At 46.0% G+C, this 24,097-nt stretch overlaps 2 protein-coding genes across 2 annotated transcripts in view; both read left to right on the top strand.

Annotated features, from left to right (window-relative positions):
- Positions 1–6,173, top strand: part of LOC310672863 (kyphoscoliosis peptidase-like) — a gene marked incomplete at its 3' end in the record, with an annotated part of 41,597 nt that extends 35,424 nt beyond the window's left edge. The window contains exons 5-8 of the mRNA XM_083430517.1: positions 1,667–1,775; positions 2,812–2,929; positions 4,289–4,474; positions 6,050–6,173. Of these exons, the coding sequence (XP_083286643.1) occupies positions 1,667–1,775; positions 2,812–2,929; positions 4,289–4,474; positions 6,050–6,173 (537 nt within the window). The remainder of the gene's footprint in view (positions 1–1,666; positions 1,776–2,811; positions 2,930–4,288; positions 4,475–6,049) is intronic.
- Positions 6,174–14,747: 8,574 nt separating this feature from the next.
- Positions 14,748–21,807, top strand: LOC310672862 (kyphoscoliosis peptidase-like; the record flags this gene model as incomplete). Its single annotated transcript, XM_083430516.1, has 6 exons — positions 14,748–14,760; positions 15,316–15,398; positions 17,442–17,550; positions 18,808–18,925; positions 20,415–20,576; positions 21,642–21,807. The coding sequence occupies 6 exons, from the start codon at positions 14,748–14,750 to the stop codon at positions 21,805–21,807; spliced, it is 651 nt and encodes a 216-aa protein (XP_083286642.1).
- Between the last annotated feature and the right edge of the window lie 2,290 nt (positions 21,808–24,097).

Raw genomic sequence — 24,097 nt, 5'->3', positions numbered from 1 at the left:
CCTAACATTAGGCAGTGAGAGGGCCATTTCGGGCTTCAGATATTCCTGGGTAGGTGGAGGGAAGAGAAGACACAGCCCTGCATGCTATTATGTTTGCCCTACGTCCACTAGGTTAGCCTGAATCATAGAATCATAGAATCATAGAGTTGGAAGAGACCACAAGGGCCATCAAGTCCAACCCCCTGCCAAGCAGGAAACACCATCAGAGCACTCCTGACATATGGTTGTCAATCCTCTGCTTAAAGACCTCCAAAGAAGGAGACTCCACCACACTCCTTGGCAGCAAATTCCACTGTCAAACAGCTCTTACTGTCAGGAAGTTCTTCCTAATGTTTAGGTGGAATCTTCTTTCTTGTAGTTTGGATCCATTGCTCCGTGTCCGCTTCTCTGGAGCCGCAGAAAACAACCTTTCTCCCTCCTCTATGTGACATCCTTTTATATATTTGAACACGGTTATCATATCACCCCTTGCTCTCAGGTATGGTGAAGGATTTTGTCCTATCACCACCGTTTGGCTTTTGCAAGTGGAATGGGGTTTCTGTATGTGGCATGTGGGTGTGTACATTTTATCCATCACCTCTAGCAGCCCTGTTTGTGCCACCATTATAGTTCCCGAAATGAACCTACAGTTAACGTCCCGGTGAATGAATACTGTAGATAGGTCTGAGAATAGATCAAAATCCACGTCTTCCATGTTTCTTCCTAGATTATCCTTGGGATGAATGCAATGAGAAATCGATAGAAATAGACTTGACGCAGTTTGAGGAACTCGATGCCTATGCACAGAAGGTATGCTGTCTCTTATTGTGATATATTTACAAGTGGAGCAATAGTCCTGCCTATTAGGGTTTTTTTAAACGTGGATTTGGATTCTAAGAGTACCTTCAAGTGTGCTCTCCTGAGAAGAGGCAACTTCTTATGTCCACATTGAAGGTCATAATGGGAAGCATCATGAGTCACAAGACTCTGTTTTGCGCATGATTAACACAACAGAGGGACTGTTCATGTAGGTTGAAGACTAATAATGATAATGATAATAATAATAATAATAATAATAATAATAATAATAATAATAATAATAATAATAAATGTATTATTTATATTCCGCCCATCTGACTGGGTTTCCCCAGCCACTCTGGGCGGCTTCCAACAAAAGATTAAAAATACATTAAAACACAAGTCATTAAAAACCAGGGAACCAGGCAGAGGGCCTTCTCGGTGGTGGCGCCTGCCCTGTGGAATGCCCTCCCATCAGATGTCAAGGAAATAAGCAACTATCTGACTTTTAGAAGACATCTGAAGGCAACCTTGTTTTAATGTTTGATGTTTTATTTTTTAATTATTATTATTCATATTCTGTTGGGAGCCACCCAGAATGGCTGGGGAAACCCAGCCAGATAGACAGCGTATAAATTTATGATGATGATGATGATGATGATGATGAATCCAGGAGTACCCCCAACTATTACCTGGCTCCTTCAGGGGGAGTGCAACCACATCCAGAACAGGAAACCTGTCAATTTCTAGAACATGAGAACCACCCACCAAGATACTCCATCGCCCCAGGATTCAAACACAGTTTATTGTCCTCCATCTAGTCCACCACTGCATCCCGACACTGACCCATTCTAACTGCTACCAAATCTATTTACCTTTTGTGAAACAGGTGAATGTCAAGGATAGCGTGGAAAACCTGGTGAGCGTCTTGCTCCAAAAAGCCCACAGTGACCTGGAGAAAGTCCGAGCCATTTGGATGTGGATTTGCCATCATATAGGTGATTTGTCACACAATAAACTTTTGTTATTTCATTAAGGGAAAAAGACATATGTTCATTGAACTGATTGCTCACTCATCAGTTATGATTGACTGGGCGAAAGATTTTGGATATAACATATATATGGAGGATTGGGAGAAATTGTGGAGAGAAGGATTAAGATTTACTGCTTGTACAACTATAAAAGAAAATGTGATGAAAATGATGTATCGATGGTACTTAACACCAGTGAAATTAGCTAAGATGTACAAGGGATGTAACAAATGTTGGAAATGTAAAGATAAAGAAGGTACATTTTATCATATGTGGTGGGAATGTAAGAAAATTAAAAATTATTGGGAAATGATATATAATGAATTGAAGAAAATGTTCAAATATACATTTGTTAAGAAGCCAGAAGCATTCCTGCTAGGTATTGTGAGAAATGAGATAAACAAGAAAGATAGGAAATTATTTTTGTACGCCGTAACAGCAGCGAGAATATTGTTAGCCCAGAAATGGAAACAAGAAGAACTACCAACACTGGAAGAATGGAGAATGAAAATGATGGACTTTGCAGAACTGGATAGAATGACAGGAAGAATTAGGAATCGACGAGATCAGAGATTTATTGAAGAATGGGAAAATTTTTCAGAATATATGCATAATTTAAGTGAAAAACAAATAACGCTTGTAACATTTAGCGAAGCTTTGTAAAAAAGAAAGTTAAAATTATGGATTGAAAGCAGATTTAATTTAAGAAGTAGATAAGAACTAAGAAATGTGTGGAAAATTGAGAAGGGAAGGAGTACCAGCCAAGTTGAGGGAAGTCAAAAAATGAGAGAATGGTTTTATAAATTGTTTGAATTGTATTAATTTGTCTTATTTGTAAACTGAATAAAAATTATATTTAAAAAATAATAATAATAAAAAAAGAACTGATTGCTCACTCGCATCTTCTGAACGTTTGTAACCCACACGTGACTCTTGCAGACCCTTGTTCACTATGCATTTCATGCTTTGGGGTGATATTTCATAAATGTGTTTATTTCTCTAGAATATGATATGGAAGCCTTCTATGACGAAGCCAAGAGGACTTCAGAGGCAGCAGATGTCCTGCAGTCAGGGAAAGGAGTTTGTACAGGATATTGTGGACTCTTTGAAGAAATGTGCAGGTGACTTCTTTCAGCCCCAGTTATCGGGTCAAGCAGTGGTTTTGTGGCAGGGATGAAGGGAGCCACAGGTTCCCGAACCCTCCTCAATGGTTTGAATGTTCCTGAAGCAAATTTGCATATATAGGGCTGTGTGGAATTAAGCTTTGAGCAGATCCACTGAAATCAATGGACTGTTTCTTTGGGAGAGGGGGCGGGCAGGTGTGGTGGACACCCTGGTCCTGAATGGGATAACTGGACCAGGTGCAAAGGACTGCCATGCTTATATAGCAGGCATGCAGAACCTTTGGCCCTCCAGACATTGCTCAGCTGCAACTCCCATCAGGCCAAGCAAGCTTAGCCAATGGCCAGAAACGACGGGAGGTATATTTCAGCAACATCTGGATGGCCAAAGATTTCCTACATCTGTAATATGAAACAAAACAAAATAAATAAAATTAAATTAAAAAATAAAGAAATTCCTTCCGGTAGCACCTTAGAGACCAACTAAGTTACCTATTGGCATGAGCTTTTGTGTGTATGCACACTTCTTCAGATACCACACAAAGGTTCATACCAATAACTAACTTAAAGGGACCCCTGACCATTTGGTTCAGTCATGACCGACTCTGGGGTTGCGGCACTCATCTCGCTTTATTGGCCGAGGGAGCCAGCGTACAGCTTCCGGGTCATGTGGCCAGCATGACTAAGCCACTTCTGGCGAACCAGAGCAGCGCACGGAAACGCCGTTTACCTTCCCGCTGGAGCAGTACCTATTTATCTACTTGCACTTTGACGTGCTTTCGAACTGCTAGGTTGGCAGGAGCAGGGACCGAACAACAGGAGCTCACCTCGTCACAGGGATTCGAACCCCCAACCTTCTGATCGGGAAGTCCTAGGCTCTGTGGTTTAACCCACAGCGCCACCCGCGTCCCTAATAACTAACTTAGTTGGTTTCTAGGGTGCTACTGGAAGGAATTTTTTAATTTTTTAATTTAATTTAATTTGTTTTGTTTTGTTTCGACTACGGCAGACCAACACGGCTACCTACCTGTAACTTGTAATATGAAAGAAAGAAATGAGGCAGGCTGTGGTCACAGTCGGGTCTGTTAGCACAACTGAGCCATGGCTTTTCTGAAAAGGAAAGTAGTGGTCCCAGGTGACACTCAAAATAATTCTATTTTCTCCATCAAAATCCCACAATGCACACCCCTAATGAGGCAGACCGGACAGGACAAGAAATGCAATGAGCTGGGAAGGCTGTTGTTTGGCTTCTGAAAACAGCACAGTGAAGGAGGATCTTGTTCATAAAGAAAATCAGCGAAAGCAGCCGCAGTCCCTTGATCACAATGGTGTTCCTGAAAACCTTTCTTCCCTTCTCAGTATTGCAGGGATACAGTGCAAGACGTTATCAGGCTACTGCATAGGGTATGGATACAAAGCTGAACAGCTCATTGAGGAATATAGCAGTCATGTCTGGAGCACTGTTCATCTCGATGGAAGGTGGCACCTTTTGGACAGTACGTGGGGAAGTGGCTCTGTGGATGAGAAGGGCAACTTCACTTTCAGGTATGTTGTTAGGCAGAAAGAAGAAGAAGAAGAGTTTGGATTTGATATCCCGCTTTATCACTACCTGAAGGAGTCTCCAAGCAGCTAACATTCTCCTTTCCTTCCTCCCCCACAACAAACACTCTGTGAGGTGAGTGGGGCTGAGAGACTTCAAAGAAGTGTGACTGGCCCAAGGTCACCCAGCAGCTGCATGTGGAGGAGCGGAGACGCGAACCCGGTTCCCCAGATTACAAGTCTATCGCTCTTAACCACTACACCACACTGGCTCTCACCAGTGTGGGACACAACGAAGGCATAGCTCAATTCCGTTGCTTCTAGAGAACTTTCCCCACCCCCCTTAGACTACATCTCAGAGTTGGTGATTTGACAGCCACAGGGCTGACTATTATATTCCAGCTAGAATTATTATGAATTATTATATGCATCTAGAATTAAGCCATTGGCATGGCGTGTCACGGGGGCAGGGAGATTATGTAAACTCCTCCAACCATCCATTTATCCTCTTGAGTGGTTCTAGAGTGTTACATTTACCCTGGTGATCCTGGAAGCTGGCTTGTTGTTTGTCAACCTAGTGCTGTGTTGGACTACAACTCCCACTGCCCCTAGCTGGGTTTGATGGGATTTAGAGTTCGGCAACATCTAGAGCAGCGGTTCTCAACCTGTGGGTCCCCAGATGTTGTTGGACTGCAACTCCCATCATCCCTGAGCTCTGGCCTTGCTAGCTAGGGGTGATGGGAGTTGTAGTTCAACAACATCTGGGGACCCACAGGTTGAGAAAGGCTGGTCTAGAGGGAATTAGATCAAGGAAGGGTCATACAGACCTTTAACTGTGGCTAATGTTAGCCATGGTTTGTTTAAACAAGCTAGCTAAACGATAGTTCGAAGATGGCTTGTCAAACTATAGTTAACATAAAGCGCTGTTTGTCGGATTTGGGTGAGACAACAAACTTTGGTTAATCTAAACCAGGAGGTCGTTTCCAAACCCTTTGCAGGTGGGCAGGGATGGAGGGGGGTGGGAAGAGTGTGAGCCTGAGGCCCGCTACGGCTCATTCTCAACATGCTAAATTATAGGTAAAGGTAAAGGGACCCCTGACCATTACGTCCAGTCGTGACCGAATCTGGGGTTGCGGTGCTCATCTTGCTTTATTGGCCGAGGGAGCCGGCGTACAGCTTCCGGGTCATGTGGCCAGCATGACTAAGCCGCTTCTGGTGAACCAGAGCAGCGCATGGAAACGCTGTTTACCTTCCCACTGCAGCGGTACCTATTTATCTACTTGCACTTTTTGGCATGCTTTTGAACTGCTAGGTTGGCAGGAGCAGGGACCGAGCAACGGGAGCTTACCCCGTCGCGGGGATTCAAACAGCCGACCTTCTGATCGGCAAGCCCAAGAGGCTCAGTGGTTTAGACCACAGTGCCACCCGCATCCCTTATGCTAAATTATAGTTCTACTTGAAATCTGAATTGAGCATGTAAATATTCCTCACTCATTCTTCGACCGCTTTGCCTGCTTCACCCTGGTTCTGATTTCAGAAACGTTATGAAAGACTGCATGATTCCACGGTCTTCTTTTGCAGATACAGTGAGTTTTACTTCCTTACCCACCCTGCTCTGTTTATTGAGGATCACTTCCCAGATGACCCCAGGTGGCAGCTTCTGAAACAGACGTTAAGGCTGAATATGGACGGATGTGACAGCTAAAATATGCCTGAGTTTTATTCTGTAGGACTGACTGACTGGAAGATCCACCGAAACATCACTCACTGAGACATGTAAAATTGATTAGAAGCATCTATCCAGAACACAGTTGCATTGGCAATCAGTCTCTTGTTTTTCAAAAGGGAAGGACTGCGTCGCATAAGCCAATACCCATACAAAGCAGAAGCACTGAGGGAAATCTGCATATTTGGCAAGTTAATGTTTTTAGAGACAATTGCGCTTATGACACACACACACAAAATTTATATACCGTATTTTTCACTCTATAAGACGCACCAGACCACAAGACGCACCTAGTTTTTGGAGGAGGAAAACAAGGAAAAAAAAATTCTGAATCTCAGAAACCAGAACAGCAAGAGGGATCACTGCACAGTGAAAGCAGCAATCCCTCTTGCTGTTCTGGCTTCAGGGATAGCTGCGCAGCCTGCATTCGCTCCATAAGACGCACACACATTTCCCCTTACTTTTTAGGAGGGAAAAAGTGATCCTTATAGAGCAAAACATACGGTAATTGCGCTCTCTCTCTCTCTCTCTCTATATATATATCACCTCTATTTCTTTATTAGTAACCTTGATGTCAAACCAAAGTGACCTTCGCAGCAGCTTGCCAACTAGAACAGAATAATTACATTAGTGTACGGGTTTGTATGTTGCTTAGAGAGGGCTAAGAAGCAATCAAGATGGCTTGCGGCAATTCACATTCACCGCTGATGTGGACTTTTGCTACTTGAATACGTGGAAATTTTGAGCCTGTGCAGGTGGTGGATGTCCCCATATATGTGAAGAGGACAGTATTGAGGACAAACTTTGTTTCGGGACAACGTTCTAAGATCCTGTGTGATAGAGAATCTCCTGGGAAAGATTAAAGATAAGGAAAAAACAGGAGTTCATTTGTAACCGGGAACCTCTAAGAGTTACTTAAAAAATAAGTGTGGCAATCCGAATTCTGTAGCAGCCTTTGAATAAGCTCTGTAAATAAAGGTTAAATGGGTTAAAATAGATATATATGCATAGATTCATATTAATAATTTATTACGATTTTGCTGATAAATTTAGGTAATAGGTTTATTAGAGTGAAAAGATGTTGAGAAGGACGGGAAGTCAAATTTATGAAGATATATGCTTCTTTGTTGGAATATTTATTTTGATGAGTTTGATTTACAGACTATAAAATGTCTTTGATGTATGGATGTAACCAGTGGCGTAGCATGGGTTGTCAGCACCCGGGGCAAGGCAAGTAATTTGCGCCCCTCCCCCCGCTGCACTGTCCCTCCCCCAGATAGTCCCTCGCTCTCTCTCCGCACCGCACCGCACGCCTGGCACCCTCCCCTCCACAGTGGGCGGCGACCCGGCGGCTCGGATCAAATTCGCACAGCCAGCACTGCAGTGAGAGAGAGTGAGTGAGCCAGGTAGGGGCAGAGAGCTGCGAGTGCAAGCGCCCCCCCAGATGTTGTGCCCAGCCCCCCCTGCACCCCCCACGCTACGCCACTGGATGTAACTACAGTTAATAAAGCATCATCATCATCATCATCATTTTTTTAAAAAAAAGATCCTGTGTGATAGAGCTTTATTTTTCATTCCATGTGTCGTATTAAGGCCCATTTTTGGAGAAGGAATTTGGGGAGAAGAAGGCAATTTGAAGGAGAAGGATTCCCTTCCATGGGAAGGGAAGACCAATTTGGAGAAGGATTGCAATGTGAAGAAAGGGCAGCAATCCAGGGAAGACCTTAAACAGCAGAAATCCAAAGAGGCACCTCCTTCTCTAGGGGATTCCCAATTTTTGCTTGTTATATTGTAAGGATCCGTAGCCCAGTTCTTTTGTGTGAGTACACCCTCTGCCCCTAGTGTATTTCGTGTGGATTGGGCTAAGCAGGGGAATTCCAACCCCCCCTTTCAGGGTTTCTCTTCACAAGGAAGAAAACATCCTAAGTTGTGTAACATTTGGTTAGGAAATAAAGATTTGAACTTTTATTTTTTTGTCTGCTTGGTTATCCTGGTGTCCTGAAATCCACTTTGGGTGCGGAAAATAGTATGCTGACTCATTTGGGTCGCTTATAAAAAACAGTGTTTGAGAAACAAAGCAGCGACTGGGTCCAGGATCCTTCTGGTTACTGGTAACTGGTGAGCTTTGCGGGCTGAGGTCCTAGGAAAGTTAGCTGGTAGAAGCTCTTTCTTGGAGAGAACCTTGCAGATGGAGGTCACAGAATAACCATTCAGTGTACTTCTCTGCTTAATGAGGTCAGGGTGAGCAAGTGAATTGTTGAGGGCTAATAACTTGTAGGGTTATTTGCAAAGCAACCGTGGGCCCTGGAGTGTAGGTGGGTTCCTGTGAGGCAAGACACAGCGATAGCAGCAAGAACCTTTACTGAACTAACAGAACTGGACAACAGGGTCAAAGCAACTGCTTATAGGCATTTCTGAAGGCCTGGGCCACTCCCTACGTGATTTGCTATCTAAACTTCCAAGCTGCGAACAGAGAAGCGGACACGGAGCAATGGATCCAAACTACAAGAAAGAAGATTCCACCTAAACATTAGGAAGAACTTCCTGACAGTAAGAGCTGTTTGACAGTGGAATTTGCTGCCAAGGAGTGTGGTGGAGTCTCCTTCTTTGGAGGTCTTTAAGCAGAGGCTTGACAACCATATGTCAGGAGTGCTCTGATGGTGTTTCCTGCTTGGCAGGGGGTTGGACTCGATGGCCCTTGTGGTCTCTTCCAACTCTTCTATGATTCTATGAATCATGACTCAGAGTTTAAGGGCCAATGGCAGAAGCCCAAATTGTGAAATGTTCTGTGATTGGATATCATGTATCAAATCACAACACAGGAGCTCAGAATCCTTAGTCCAGACTCAAGCTCAGACAAACACAGACCACTGAATACATAACAGGCCCCATGGCATTTTCAGGAGACTGGCTGACTATTGATTTTATTCAGTTGTGGGTGGACATAGCAGTTGACACAGAGATTTCTCCAAGTGGTTCTTAAAAAGTAAGCTGGAACTGAACTGAACTGCAAACAGCTCAGCCGGCCTGCTTTTATAGGCAGCTGGCTGTCAACATTGTAACAACAACAACCCAGGGTTTCCCACCTAAATTAACTTACATGGGTGTTATGTACTGAGTTGAATCGGATCCAAACTGCAGCAGTCTGATTGGTCCTAGAACAATAGGATCCAAAAGGCAGCAGTCTGATTGGTCCTAGAACAATAGGATTCAGAATGCAGCAGTCTGATTGGTCCTAGAACAATGCAGCAGTATGATTGGTTGGCAGGAACCACCCAATCATGCTCCAGATAGAAGTGAATCCACAACCTGATTGGCTTACAGTAGAATTCCGGAATTAGCCAATCATGTGCAGCCCATTGTGTAAATAATGTATATAAAGCTGATACTTTGAGGGGACATTCATTCATTCCTCCTCACCACTATGAGCTGAATAAAGAGCATGAAATCACTTTGCGACTCTGAGTATATTTCAATGGACCTGAGTGAAAACTATATACACAATACCCCTGGTGGCCAGGGTGAGAACTTCAATACATAACAGATTTGTAACTACAAAACTCAAGAACTGTCCCGCTTGCTAGAATGGAACTGAGGGATCCCCTTGTACCCTTAGAGATCTTTCGAAAAGCAAAGACACGTAGGATTTTGCCTTTATAAGAAAAGAAACAAGAATCAATGATGGGGGGGAATTTGTTCTGGGGCCCAGCCCCTGCACTTCCTCCTACTGCTAGCACTCAGTCATGTCCTAAGTACAAAGATTATGCCCCCTTTGGACTTCCAAAGGATGGGAAAACCCTGCATTTAAAGGGGTAAAGACACAGGACAACAATAGGATGGGGAGGATTTCATGCGGACGGCAATATATTACAGTCAAACCTCACCTCCCGAACACCTCTCTTTTGGAACGTTTTGGCTCCCGGATGTCGAAAACCCGGCACATTTCAAAACTATTGTGAGGCAAAGTAAGAGTCCATCAGTTCCTGAGGTGAAATTTTGGGGTGAGGAATGTCTGACCTTTGAGCACATCTTGTCTTATAGTTTGGAAATGTACATCCAGTCCCCCCCCCCTTTAATTTTTTTTTTGGGGGGGCCCCTAAGAGAGTGGGGCCCTAAGCTATAGCTTGCTTACCATATTTTTCGCTCTATAAGACGCACCAGACCACAAGACGCACCTAGTTTTTGGAGGAGGAAAACAAGGGGAAAAAAATATTCTGAATCTCAGAAGCCAGAACAGCAAGAGGGATCGCTGCGCAGTGAAAGCAGCAATCTCTCTTGCTGTTCTGGCTTCTGGGATAGCTGCGCAGCCTGCATTCGCTCCATAAGACGCACACACATTTCCCCTTACTTTTTAGGAGGGAAAAAGTGAGTCTTATAGAGCAAAAAATACGATAGGTTATACGTAAATCTGGCACTTCTCCTGCCCCTTATAACACTAGGTTCAAGGAAGACAGAAGATAGTACTTTTTCATGGAGCACATTGTTAAACTATGGAACTTGTTCCCACACGAGACAGTGAAGGCCTCGAAACTTTGATGGCTTTAAAAGAGCACTAGACAGGTCCTTGAAGGAGAGGGCTATGGAGGGCTACAAGCAGCTGAAGGCAGAAATGCGTCTGAATACCAGTTGCTGGAAACCACAGGAGGGGAGAGGAAATGAGCAATGGGGGCACCTTCTGTATCTTCGCTTCCCCACGCAGGGAACTTTGACGCACTCCAGCGCTGGTTTGCTAAAACATGTTACGCTCTCCCTTTTGTTTTGACTTCACGGATGCTCTTCCAGCTTTTCTTATCCTAATGCCAAGGTCTCCAAGCAAGGGTTTGATAAACCCAGATCAAGCCATACTCTTCCCTCACCCCTCCAGCTGGGCATTTCATTCCTGGCTCAAAGCAGTTCGCTGTTCCTCCAAGGAGTGTCTCGAGCGAATTAGTCTCTACGGCGGCAGAACTTTTTCTCCAAAGCAGAAGAAAATAATCTCCCGGACATCTCCGCTGAGCACCTGTGCCAAAAAAAAGGTAACCAAAGCATCTTAATTTGCTTGCGTTTCTTAGAAAGAGGTTTATAGGAACTGTCTAATTAGTAACTGGTGAAGTTTTGCAGGCTGGAATTCTAGGAGAGTTTGCAGTCAAGATCTCATTCCATGAACTTTGCAGGTCAGAGTAACAATTTAGCACACTCCTCCGTTTCACGAGGTCCGTGTGAGGCTGCAAGTGTAAATGTTGTGGGCTAGTAACTTGCGGGCTTATTTGCTAAGTTACAGTAAGTTTGCTAAGTTTGCTAAGTTACAGTAGCTTTAAACACAAGATGCAAGAATTCTCCTGGTTGCTCAACTGAGCTGTGAGGTGCTTGTGTACCCCCCGAGGTCTCTCCAAAAGAAAAGACATGTGTGATTGCGTTGCTCTTTTATAAGAAAAAGAAACAATTTTTTTTTAAAGGAAAGAAAGAATATTTTGTTGATTATTGTCCCAAGTATGATGTGGGAATTTTCTTCTTGTGCCCTCCTTGCTCCTTGCGCTGGCACTCAGCCCTGTGCCAAGCACAAAGGGGCTTTTCCATTATGTCCATTTTGGACTTCCCACGGACTGAAAAAACCCAGTATTTAAAGGGTGGAGGTTCAGGACAACACTGGGATGGGGAGGGTCTCGTGTGGATGCCACTTTAGGCTGCAATCAGGGAAAGCAGAGAAAGCTGTTTTAGGCTGCAAGCCTAACCCCACTTGCCTGGGAGTAAGCCAAACTGAATTCAATGGGACTTATTTCTAAATAGACATAGTTAGGATTGCACCCTTAGAAGGCAGTCTCAACCTACATGGGGGGGGGGCTGTTCTCCATAGTAAAACTGTTGTGATTCCATGTAGTGGATTTAGAGTGGTCCCAGTAGTTCCCCTGCATATGTATATATATATGGACGCGGGTGGCGCTGTGGTCTAAACCACTGAGCCTCTTGGGCTTGCCGATTGGAAGGTCAGGGTTCCAATCCCCACAATGGAGTGAGCTCTCGTTGCTCTGTCCCAGCTCCTGCCAGCCTAGCAGTTCAAAAGCACACCAGTGCAAGTAGATAAACAGGTACCACTGTGGGGGGGAGGTAAACAGTGTTTCTGTGCGCTCTGGCTTCCATCACAGTGTTCCATTGCGCCAGAAGCGGTTTAGTCCTGCTGGCCACATGACCTGGAAAGCTGTCTTCGGACAAACGCCAGCTCCCTCGGCCTGAAATTGAGATGAGCACCACAACCCCAGAGTCGCCTTTGACTGGACTTAACCGTCCAGGGGTCCTTTACCTTTAACTTTACAGTGGTACCTCGGGTTACATACGCTTCAGGTTACATACGCTTCATACAGACTCCGCTAACCCAGAAATAGTACCTCGGGTTAAGAACTTTGCTTCAGGATGAGAACAGAAATTGTGCTCCGGCGGCGCGGCAGCAGCAGGAGGCCCCATTAGCTAAAGTGGTGCTTCAGGTTAAGAACAGTTTCAGGACCTCTGGAACGAATTAAGTACTTAACCTGAGGTACCACTGTATATATAAGTTGGTTGCTGATGGTTTAGTCATTGAATCACTTAGTAATTCTTTGGAGACAAGATGCCAAACCACAATTCCCATGATTCACCAAGAAAGGATGGGGAACCTGAGGCCCCCCAGGAGTTGCTGGCCTGCATCTCCCATCATCCAACACCATTGGGTCCGTTAAAAGGTAAAGGTAAAGGGTCCAGTCGTGGCCGACTCTGGGGTTGCGGCGCTCATCTTGCTGTACTGGCCGAGGGAGCCGGCATACAGCTTCCGGGTCATGTGGCCAGCATGACTAAGCCACTTCTGAAGAACCAGAGCAGCGCACAAAAATGCTGTTTACCTCCCTGCTGGAGTGGTACCTATTTATCTACTTGTACTTTGACGTGCTTTCAAACTGCTAGGTTGGCAGGAGCAGGGACCGAACAATGGGAGCTCACCTCATCGCAGGGATTTGAACTGCCGACCTTCTAATTGGCAAGTCCTGGGCTCTGTGGTTTAACCCACAGCAGCACCCGCGTCCTTCATATTGGCTCCGTTAGCTGGGGCTGAATGGGGGTTGTGGATCCGGCTGCCTCTGAGAAGCCACAGGTTCTGTTGCTGCATTTAAGGGCAGCTGTGAAAGTCAGGCTGACATAAGGGCAACAGACTGGGGATTGGTTCTCGGGGGCAGTGCAGAGCTGTTTCCCACCAGTTGCAGCCAGCATGGCCAGTGATCAGGGACGATGGGAGTTGCAATATATGCTTTAATGCACATCTCGTCTCATCCCAACACAAACATTTTGTAGGCTTTCAAGATGGGAGGAGTACAAACATCAATGCTGCCTCGGGATGAAGATCTGTATGGTAAAGAGAAGTTCTTTCTTATGCTTATGTACGGCTATTGATCTGGATCCTCTGTGTCAGCTGCAGGGAACCTTTGGCCCTCCAGATGTTGTTGGATGACAACACCTGTTCGTCCCAGCAAGCATGGCCAGGGATTATGGGAGCTGTAGTTTCCCAGCATCTGGAGGGCCAAAGGTCCCCTACACCTGCTGTATATATTAATAGTACTTCTCTTAGTACTTAGCAGTGCTGCGTATCTTCTTCTTCTTGTTGTTGTTTAGTTGTTTAGTCGTGTCCGACTCTTCGTGACCCCATGGACCAGAGCAAGCCAGGCACTCCTGTCTTCCACTGCCTCCCGCAGTTTGGTCAAACTTATGCTGGTAGCTTCGAGAACACTATCCAACCATCTTGTCCTCTGTCGTCCCCTTCTCCTTGTGCCCTCCATCTTTCCCAACATCAGGGTCTTTTCCAGGGAGTCTTCTCTTCTCATGAGGTAGCCAAAGTACTGGAGCCTCAGCTTCAGGATCTGTCCTTCCAGTGAGCACTCAGGGCTGATTTCCTTCAGAATGGAGAGGTTTGATCTTCTTGCAGTCCATGGGACTCTCAAGAGTCTCCTCCAGCACCATAATTCAAAAGCCTCAATTCTTTGGCGATCAGCCCTTTTATGGTCCAGCTCTCACTTCCATACATCACTACTGGGCTGCGTATCTTAGGAAATCATTTTATGAGCCCGTCACTCAACCACCCGGTGGCGTAGCTAGCTGTTCAGGCACCCAAGCCACCACATCACTCCCAGGAGAGATGTGTGGCTCGGGCGCACTGCATGCCCGGCGGGAAGTGCTGCCCCCTGCGATGTGGCGCCCAGTGCCCCCCTAGCTACACCTCTGCACCCACCTCTTGAGATATCCTGGGAACAAGGCTTGAATGGTAAAAATTAACTGCGCTCAGTGTTATTTCTCTAGACAAAGAGGTGCCAGAACTAACCACGAATGCTTCCCTTGTTTTTTTACAATGGCACCTACCCTGAGAGGTGGCAGAACTCAGTTCCAGTGAGTTCTGGCTGGGGGAAAAGGCTGCACTATATCCCCCCCCCCCTCTAAGGCTGGAGCTACCGTTAGGCCAAGTGAGGTGGCTCAGATGCTCCAGGGGGGCAGGGATCTGTGAGGTGTCAGAGAACAGATCATTGCACGCTACACAGTGTGCCCTTCACCCTCAAAGTAAGCATGTTCTACTCAGGTGTGCTGGAGAAAATCTGACCCATCACCTGTGTTCGGGTTTCTGTAAGTGGAACGGGGCTTCAATATGTGGCATGTGGGTGGGTGGGTAGATTTTCTCCCTCACCTCAAGCAGCCCTGTTTGTGTTATTGTTATGCTGCTATTATAGTTCCTGAAATGAGCTTGCAGTTGACGTTCTGCTGAATGCATATTGCAGGTGGATGCGGTGAAATTTGCAGGCGGGGGTTAAGGGATGCCAGGCATTCCTATCAAAGCCAGATGTTTGGGGCGATGAGGGCTTCTCTAAGGAGGTACCAGCTGTTCCAGTGGGAAGTGCAAACCATGCCATACAGCTTGTGTACTGTACTCAAGATCAGATCAAAATCCTACCTTTTAAGAGCAACGTTGGTCACAGCTGAAGCTCCTCTACTCCCTGCTGCTGTATTTCACTTGGGGAGAAGCAGAAAAGGCTCCCTATCTCTATTCCCTATCGGTTCCCTGTATTCCAACCCTTTAAATCACATCCTTTGCTCTCCCCCACTGTTTCTAGAATGACTTTTCCATTTCTGTTCCTAGATTATCCATGGGATAAATCCAATGAGAAATCAATACAAATAGACTTGGCAAAGTTTAAGGACCTGGATGCCTATGCACAGAAGGTATGCTGTCTCTTATTGTGCTATATGCAGCAAGGAATTTGCTAGGATGCTGAGGTTTTTATGTGCATTTGGAATTTGAGAGTGCTTTCAAGTGTCCTCTCCTGATAGGAGGCAATTACTTCTGTTCAGATGGAAGGTCCGAACTGGGAACATCATGAGTCACAAGACCCTGCGCCTGTTTTTCAGAAAACTTACACAGTGGAGCACCTATTCACACGGGCTGCACACACCATGCATTTAAAGAACACCAACTCCCCCAAAGAACTATGGGAGCTGTAGTTTTCCGCTCACAGAGCTACAAATCCTAGAACCCTTACAGTGGCGTAGCGTGGGTTGTCAGCACTCGGGGCAAGGCAAGTAATTTGCGCCCCCCCCCCGCTGCACTGTCCCTCCCCCAGATAGTCCCTCGCTCTCTCTCTGCACCGCACCGCATGCCTGGCACCCTCCCCTCCACAGTGGGCGGTGACCCGGCGGCTCGGATCGGATTCGCACAGCCAGCACTGCAGTGAGAGAGAGTGAGTGAGCCAGGTAGGGGCAGAGAGCTGCGAGTGCAAGCGCGCCCCCCCCCAGATGTTGCACCCGGTGCGGCCGGCCCCCTACACCCCCCATGCTACGCCACTGAACCCTTAACAACCTACAGGATTCTCTTTCTCTCTCTGTATGTGTGTGAATTAAATGCATGTATATACATCCATATTTAGTTATTTTGCAACATTTCTTTGCTTACTGCTTTGATTTAAAAATTCAGGAGATAGCTCCAAAGTAAATTCGGAGGAGAGCTAGCAATCATAGGCAATATGAAAGGGTTTGAACAACTCCTCTCTCACAAATCACTTTCGATCGTATTTATACTACCGACTGAAATTGATTTGGTAGCTATTTCCTCTCCTCGGGGAATTCCGAGTACTATATTTCTGTGAACAGTCATTAACAGAAAATTTTCAGTGCCCTTGCCAAGCCACAACTCCCAGGAATCTCTGGGGGGCCTCGCAAGAATTAAACTGGCATAAAATTAATATACTGGTACAGTAATCAACCCTGGATTTCCCCCAGTGCTGTCAAGGGACAACAGTAGGGCCGGCTCAGGATCCAGGGTTGCCTTGGTCCCTCCCTGCCCCCAGAATGCCCCCCCCCATAGCTGTCAACTTTTCCCTTTTCTTGCAAGGAATCCTATTTGGAATAAGGGAATTTCCCTTAAAAAAAGGGAACCGTTGACAGCTATGCCCCCCCCCCCCCGCCGGTTGTACTTCCACCTACCCAAAGGTGCAATGGGCAGTGGCGAAGCTGCATGCTCTGGCACCAGGGATGGAGAGCAGGCGGGGGCATGGCTGGCGCCCCCCCGGGGGCATGCTGTGTGCCCTGAGAGCGTGGCACATCACCTGCAGGGGCGTGGCATGTATCCTGGGGGCATGGTGCCTGGGACGGTGGGGGGGGTGCGTGGCGTACATTTTTGCCAAGTATAATAAATTCTTTGATTGATCAATCAAGTAAAACACATACACTTAATCGACTAACTGTGCAACCCTGAGTGGTTTTACACAGCCCCAGTGAATTCAGCAAGAGACACTCTTGTAAGTGCACGCAGGGTTGCACCCTAAAATTTCTTTAAACAAGTAAAGGGTAAAGGACCCCTGACCAGTAGTGACCGACTCTGGGGTTGTGGCGCTCATCTCGCTTTATTGGCTGAGGGAGCCACCATACAGCTTCCGGGTCATGTGGCCAGCATGACTAAGCCGCTTCTGGCGGAACCAGAGCAGCGAACGAAAATGCAGTTTACCTTCCCGCCGGAGCGGTACCTATTTATCTACTTGCACTTTGACATGCTTTTGAACTGCTAGGTGGGCAGGAGCAGGGACCAAGCAATGGGAGTTCACCCCGTTGCGGGGATTCGAACCACTGACCTTCTGATCGGCAAGTACTAGGCTCTGTGGTTTAATCCACAGTGCTACCCACGTCCCTTTAAACAAGTAGACTTAGGTAGAAGAAAGGAACTGGTACCCCCTCCTCCATATTAACTGCTTCCATTTACCTTCTGTGAAACAGGTGGATTTCAAGAATAGCGTGAAAAGCCAGGTGAGAGTCTTGCTCAAAAAAGCCCACAGTGACCTGGAGAAAGTGCGAGCCATTTGGATTTGGATCTGCTATCATATAGGTAGGTGGGACTGCCAACTTCCTGCATACTTGAGTCCCCTTGCCTCTGACAACTTCCGGTATTAAAAGACCAGCCATTGTCACTGCCCTGCGCCCATGAATCCAGCTCTGTAGCAGAGTTCTTTAGCAGACACCCAGCCCAGTGATTGCCAGCCAAGGAAGATGGAGACATAAGGTCATATCAAACCAAGTTATATTCAGAGTAAACCGGCTGAAATCAATGGATGTAAGTAACTCATGGACATTAAATTCAGTGGGTCTACTCTGAGCATGGCTTATTTGCAGGTGACTGGCGCATTTTCACCATTTCATAGCCAGTCATATCGGTTCCATTTGTACAAAGGATTCTGGATTGTAACCTGTGTGGATCAGTGATTTGGTGTTTGGCTCTCGCAGAGCTTGTTTGGGATCTCTGTTCAGTCATGAAACTCAGAAGGGATCAGGAGGTGCTCATTGATAACAGAAAGCACTGGGTTAAAGCTCACTGAAAGTCTGGAGGTAGCATTATTATCAATTTACGATGGGGTGGAAGGTTCGCTGGCTATGAAAGACTTGCTCACAAATTTATTGAAAGCTGCATGAATTGTTAGCTAGGAAGTGGAAGGGGCAAGCAGAATATAAAATAGAAGAATGGTATAAAGAGGCGTGGGATATAGCTATTAATGATAAATTAACCCATGCCATTAAGGCAGGATGTGGAACATGCAGGAGAAATGATTCTGAGAAGATATGGAGGGTGTTTATAGAATTTGTACTGTTAAAATGGAAAGGGGTCGAACCATCACTAGAGGTGTTGAAATTTTGGGAGACTGGATAGTTACAATGGAATGGTCTTGGTGGTGGGGTGCACATTTTTATTCTTATTTATTTATTCTTATTACTTTGTCAAAATAAAATAAAGGTCACAGCACGGGGTAGGGGAAGAGGAGGTGCTTTTTCAGGCCCCTGTCTCCAGACTCCTAACCCTTGCACCAGTGTGCATTTTTATTTGGCAACAAGACCCTGAATCTACACAAAGCACCTCTCTGGCAGATTTACGAGTTCTTCCAGACTTTCTCTTTTGAGGTGTGATTCAATCACATACGGGCAAATTCATGTTGTGCAATTAAAAGTTCATTTGGAGCTCTTGCAAGACAAGCCACCCCACTCCCCCTCCATCAGATTTTGGCAACGAGGAAAGAGATTGAGAAACATGCTGGAAAGTGTTGCCACCCCACAAGCAAATCAGAATGGGTGCTCATTGTCTTTATTTCTACAGAATATGATGTGGAAGGCTGCTATGACCTGGACAAGCTGTGTTTTAAGCCAGCAGATATCCTTCTCTCAGGAAAGGCTATTTGCGGTGGATATGCTCGACTCTTTCAAGCAATGTGCAGGTAACATCTACAGTAGTACCTCAGGTTACGTACCCTTCAGGTTACATACGCTTCAGGTTACACACTCCGCTAGCCCATAAATAGTGCTTCAGGTTAAGAACTTAGCTTCAGGATAAGAACAGAAATTGGGCTCTGGCAGCACGGCGGCAGCGAGGGGCCCCATTAGCTAAAGTGGTGCTTCAGTTAAGAACAGTTTCAGGTAAAGAACGGACCTCTGGAACGAATTAAGTACTTAATCTGAGGTACCACTGTATTGGCTCCAGCCATCATGGCAAGTGGTTGTTACTTGGCTGTAGCGATAGGAGATCTAGAGAGCCACAGGTTCTCCACCCCTTGCCCTAGGCAGCTATCTCCACACTTAGGCGTGATCAACTCGCATGTGACAGCCCCTGGAAATAAGTAAATCAATAGATTCTAAGCAGGAAATGGTGGGAGAGAGCTGGAGAGTCCTCATGGCTCACGAGGAGACCCTCCCCAGAACCCAAAGAGGACTTCAGTGGGAGCGGAGGAAGCCCCAAAGAGAATGGAGGCACACTGGGGCTTTGTTTAGGTTGCTCAGCCTCCCCACCTAGTAGCTGACACATGTCACAGCGTGGCAGCAGCTGCTGCTTTTCCACAGGTCCTCCAGCCAGCTCTAGAGCTTCAACTCTAGTTGAAAAGAGTGTTGTGTGGAGAGAGAGCAGGAAAAGATGAGTGTTTTTAGTGTGTGCTCCCTACTTACACAGGGACACGGGTGGCGCTGTGGTCTAAACCACTGAGCCTCTTGAGTTTGCCGATCAGAAGGTCGGCGGTTCGAATCCCTGCAATGGGGTGAGCTCCCGTTGCTCAGTCCCAGCTCCTGCCAACCTAGCAGTTCGAAAGCACATCAAAAGTGCAAGTAGATAAATAGGTACCACTCCGGCGGGAAGGTAAACGGCGTTTCCGTGTGCTGCTCTGGTTTCGCCGGCTCCCATTGCCTGTAAAGTGAGATGAGCGCTGCAACCCCAGAGTCGTCCACAACTGGACTTAACTTTCGGGGGACCTTTACCTTTACATTTACCCTACTTACACAATTTTTGCGCATGGGGTTCCGGAACATGATCCACCACGTAAGTGGAGGAATGCCCACCCTGTGAATGATCCTGAAGCAAACTTCCATATATAGGGTTGCATTGAATTGAGTAGATCCATTGGAATCAGTAGACTTAAAAACTCCTTGAATTTAATGGGTCTCTTCCCTGTGTGACTTAGTTCCTCATCCACACTTACCTTTGCTCTGTGCTTTATAGACACAGGTCCTTCCCAGGCCCGTGTCCAAATGTTGTTGTTTCATCCCAGGAAAACTTGTGTTTTCCTGCCAAATTGGAGCAAATCTGTGGAGAACCTGATTGCTGTTTTCTCTGACCCAGCAAAATGAAGGACGGCCGCTCCAGCCTATCAAAGCAGTGAAACCAACCACTTGTCCTCTTGATAGCAATGGTGTTCCTGAATACCTTCCTTTCCCTCTCAGTATTGCAGGGATACCGTGCGAGTATCTGAGAGGCAGCTCCAGCACAACGGGGAAGAGCAACCATGCCTGGAACGCTGTCCGCATTGGTGGAAGGTGGCATCTCTTAGACTGCACCTGGGGAAGTGGCACTGTGGACGCTGCTTTTAGCAAGTTCACTTTCAGGTACGTTGTTAGGCAGTAGAAAGACCAGGCAGAGCATGGGACACACTGAGGGTATAGCAGAAGAAGAGGAGTTTGGACTTGATATCCCGCTTTATCACTACCCGAAGGAGTCTCAAAGCGGCTAACATTCTCCTTTCCCTTCCTCCCCCACAACAAACACTCTGTGAGGTGAGTGGGGCTGAAAGACTTCAGAGAAGTGTGACTGGCCCAAGGTCACCCAGCAGCTGCATGTGGAGCCTCACTCACCTCACAGAGTGTTTGTTGTGGGGGAGGAAGGGAAAGGAGAATGTTAGCCGCTTTGAGACTCCTTAAAGGGAGTGAAAGGAGGGATATCAAATCCAAACTCTTCTTCTTCTTCTTCTACATTGGCTCCCAGTACATTTCTGAGCACAATTCAAAGTGTTGGTGCTGACCTCTAAAGCCCTAAATGGCCTCGGCCCAGTATACCTGAAGGAGTGTCTCCACCCCCATCCTTCAGCCTGAGGTCCAGCTCTGAGGGCCTTCTGGCAGTTCCCTCACTGTGAGAAGTAAGGTTACAGGGAACCACGCAGAGGGCCTTCTCAGTAGTGGCACCCGCCCTGTGGAACGCCCTCCCATCAGATGTCAAGGAAATACAACAACTATCTGACTTTTAGAAGACATCTGAAGGCAGCCCTGTTTAGGGAAGTTTTTAATGTTTGAAGTTTTATTCTGTTTTTAATGTTCTGTTGGAAGCAACGCAGAGTGGCTGTGGAGGCCGGGCCAGATGGGCGGGGTATAAGTTATCATCATCATCATCATCATCATCATCATCATCATTATTAAGCCATGGGCATGGAGTGTCCTGATGGCAGGGATAGATACCATCTATTTATCCTCTATGAACAGTTCTGGAGTGCTATGCTTATTCTGGGCTACATGTGTAAAATCTGGAGATTCTGGAGGCTGGATTGTTGCAACACAGCAGCTTCCTCAACCGGTGCCCACCAGCTGTTCTGGACCACCATTCTGTTTGCCTGTCTGGCCCCGGTGCTGATTTAGGCATTATTCTGAAATACTGCACTATTGCACCTTCTCCTTTTGCAGTTACGATGAGTTTTACTTCCTCACCCACCCCGCTCTCTTTATTGAGAAGCACTTCCCTGAAGACCCCAAGTGGCAGCTTCTGAAACAGACGGTGACACGGGAGGAATTTGAAGATCAGCAGGATCCTGACTTAAATGCAGAAGGACCGACCACTGAAAATGGGTAAAGTCAATTAGAAGCATCTGTCTTGTTCCCTTTGATTATCACAGTTACATTCACAATCAGCCTCATGTATTTCAAAGGGGAAATGACACATAGCACAAGCTTTTACTGCAGTGAACCGGAGGCCCATTCAGAGGCCCTGGACTACAACTTATCCAGAATGCGGCAGCTAGACTGGTGACTGGGAGCGGCCGCCAAGACCACATAACTCCGGTCTTGAAAGACCTACGTTGGCTCCCAGTATATTTCCAAGCACAATTCAAAGTGTTGGTGCTGACCTTTAAAGCCCTAAATGGCCCTGGTCCAGTATACCTGAAGGAGCATCTCCACCTCCATCGTTCTGCCCGGACACTGAGGTCCCGCACCGAGGGCCTTCTGGCAGTTCCCTCACTGCGAGAAACAGTTACAGGGAATCAGGCAGAGGGCCTTCTCGGTAGTGGCGCCCTCCCTGTGGAATGCCCTGTCAAGGAAATAAACAACTATCTGACATTTAGAAGACATCTGAAGGCAGCCCTGTTTAGGGAAGTTTTTTAATGACTGATGTTTTAATGTATTTTTAATCTCCTGTTGGAAGCCGCCCAGAGTGGCTGAGGAGAGCTGGCTGGATGTGCAGGGTATAAGTAATAAATTATTATTATTATTATTATTATTATTATTATTATTATTCTCCCATCATCCCTGACTATCATGGGACATATGAATTCAGCAACATCTGGAGGAAATCAGATTGGCAAAGGCTGGTTTAGCACACCACCCCAGACTCTCAATGGTGGTTAACGTTATGAAGTTATAGAGTTATTATAGAGTTGGACGGGACCACGAGTTTCATTTAGCCTAACCCCCAGCAATGCAGGATTATTATTTTTGCCCTGTGTGAGGCTCAAACCCACGACCCTGAGATTAAGAGTTTAAACAAGCTAGCTGGATGAATCATGGTTTAAAGATGGCTTATCAAACCAAGCAACCATGGTTAACAGTAAGCATAGTTCATCAGATTTGGGTGAGGCAACGAGCTGTGGTTAAGCCTAACCAGGATGTAGTTTCCAAACTCTTCATCGCTTGTGTAGAGGGAGGAGGTGGGGAATGTGTGACCCCAAGGCTTGCGTTGGCTCATTCCCAGCATGCTAAACCATGGTTTCACTTGACATCTGAACTGGGTCTGTAAGTATTCCATGCTCAACCTTAGAAACCTTGGTTTGCCCCTATTGCTGATTTAGATAGTGTTGCTAAATACAGCGGTACCTCGGGTTAAGTATGGTACTTAATTCGTTCCGGAGGTCCATTCTTAACCTGAAACTGTTCTTAACCTGAAGCACCACTTTAGCTAATGGGGCCTCCTGCTGCTGCTGCCGTGCCGCCGGAGCACGATTTCTGTTCTCATCCTGAAGCAAAGTTCTTAACCCGAGGTACTATTTCTGGGTTAGGGGAGTCTGTAACCTGAAGCGTCTGTAACCTGAGGTACCACTGTACTAAATACTATTGACCTTTCTTTTTCAGGTACTATGTGGTTTACGTCCTCAACCATCCTGTTCTGATTATTAGAATTTCCCAGAGGATCCCAAACGGCAGCTTCTGAAGCGGACACCTGCACCTCCAGCAGCTTGAATGTAATCCGCCTAAATCCGCCTACCGTGTTATTTGATATCCTTCAAGGATAGTCACTTTTCTCTGGCATCAGTGCTAAACTGACCACGGTTTTGATGCATAGGGTTTTTAGCTTGACACAAAGTTCTAAAAAATGAATATATACATAATATATATATATCACATGATACTTGTTTCAATGAGCTCTGAAGTATATGCTAAAATCGATTGCAGTAGCTATTTACAAATTTACAGTATAACAAAGAAATTGGGGAGATATTCCAGGATTTCTTTTTAAAGGCCATATCAAAAAACGAGTAAAGTGGGAAACCCTAGATTGATTTTGAAAAGCAGAGAATGAAAGGGTACAATTAATGTTTAGGCGTAAACTTGTCCATGTTAAAATACCCCCCCCCCCAATCATTCAATTTCCAGACTTTCAGAACATATATCATTTACAGTACAGCAGCACAAATCATTAACATTTTATCCACCATATCCTTGAGACACTCTAATGTGGTCCTATCCATTCACTTAAAGTAGTAGCAGATTTTTTTTATATATATAGCAAACAGTAAATAAAAATTGGTGCAGACTTTTGGGGCTTGCCTTTGATTTCCCAGTGTGTTTGTAAATGCAATAAAGTTTCACTGTTCTCCGGCAAATGCGTCCTTGTGTTTTGTTCCTCTTGCTCAATTCAGTTGTTTAAT

Source organism: Podarcis tiliguerta (genome assembly GCF_965153285.1).
Source record: "Podarcis tiliguerta genome assembly, chromosome: 2".
NCBI lineage: Eukaryota > Metazoa > Chordata > Lepidosauria > Squamata > Lacertidae > Podarcis > Podarcis tiliguerta.
This window is presented reverse-complemented; position numbering and strand designations above follow the sequence as displayed.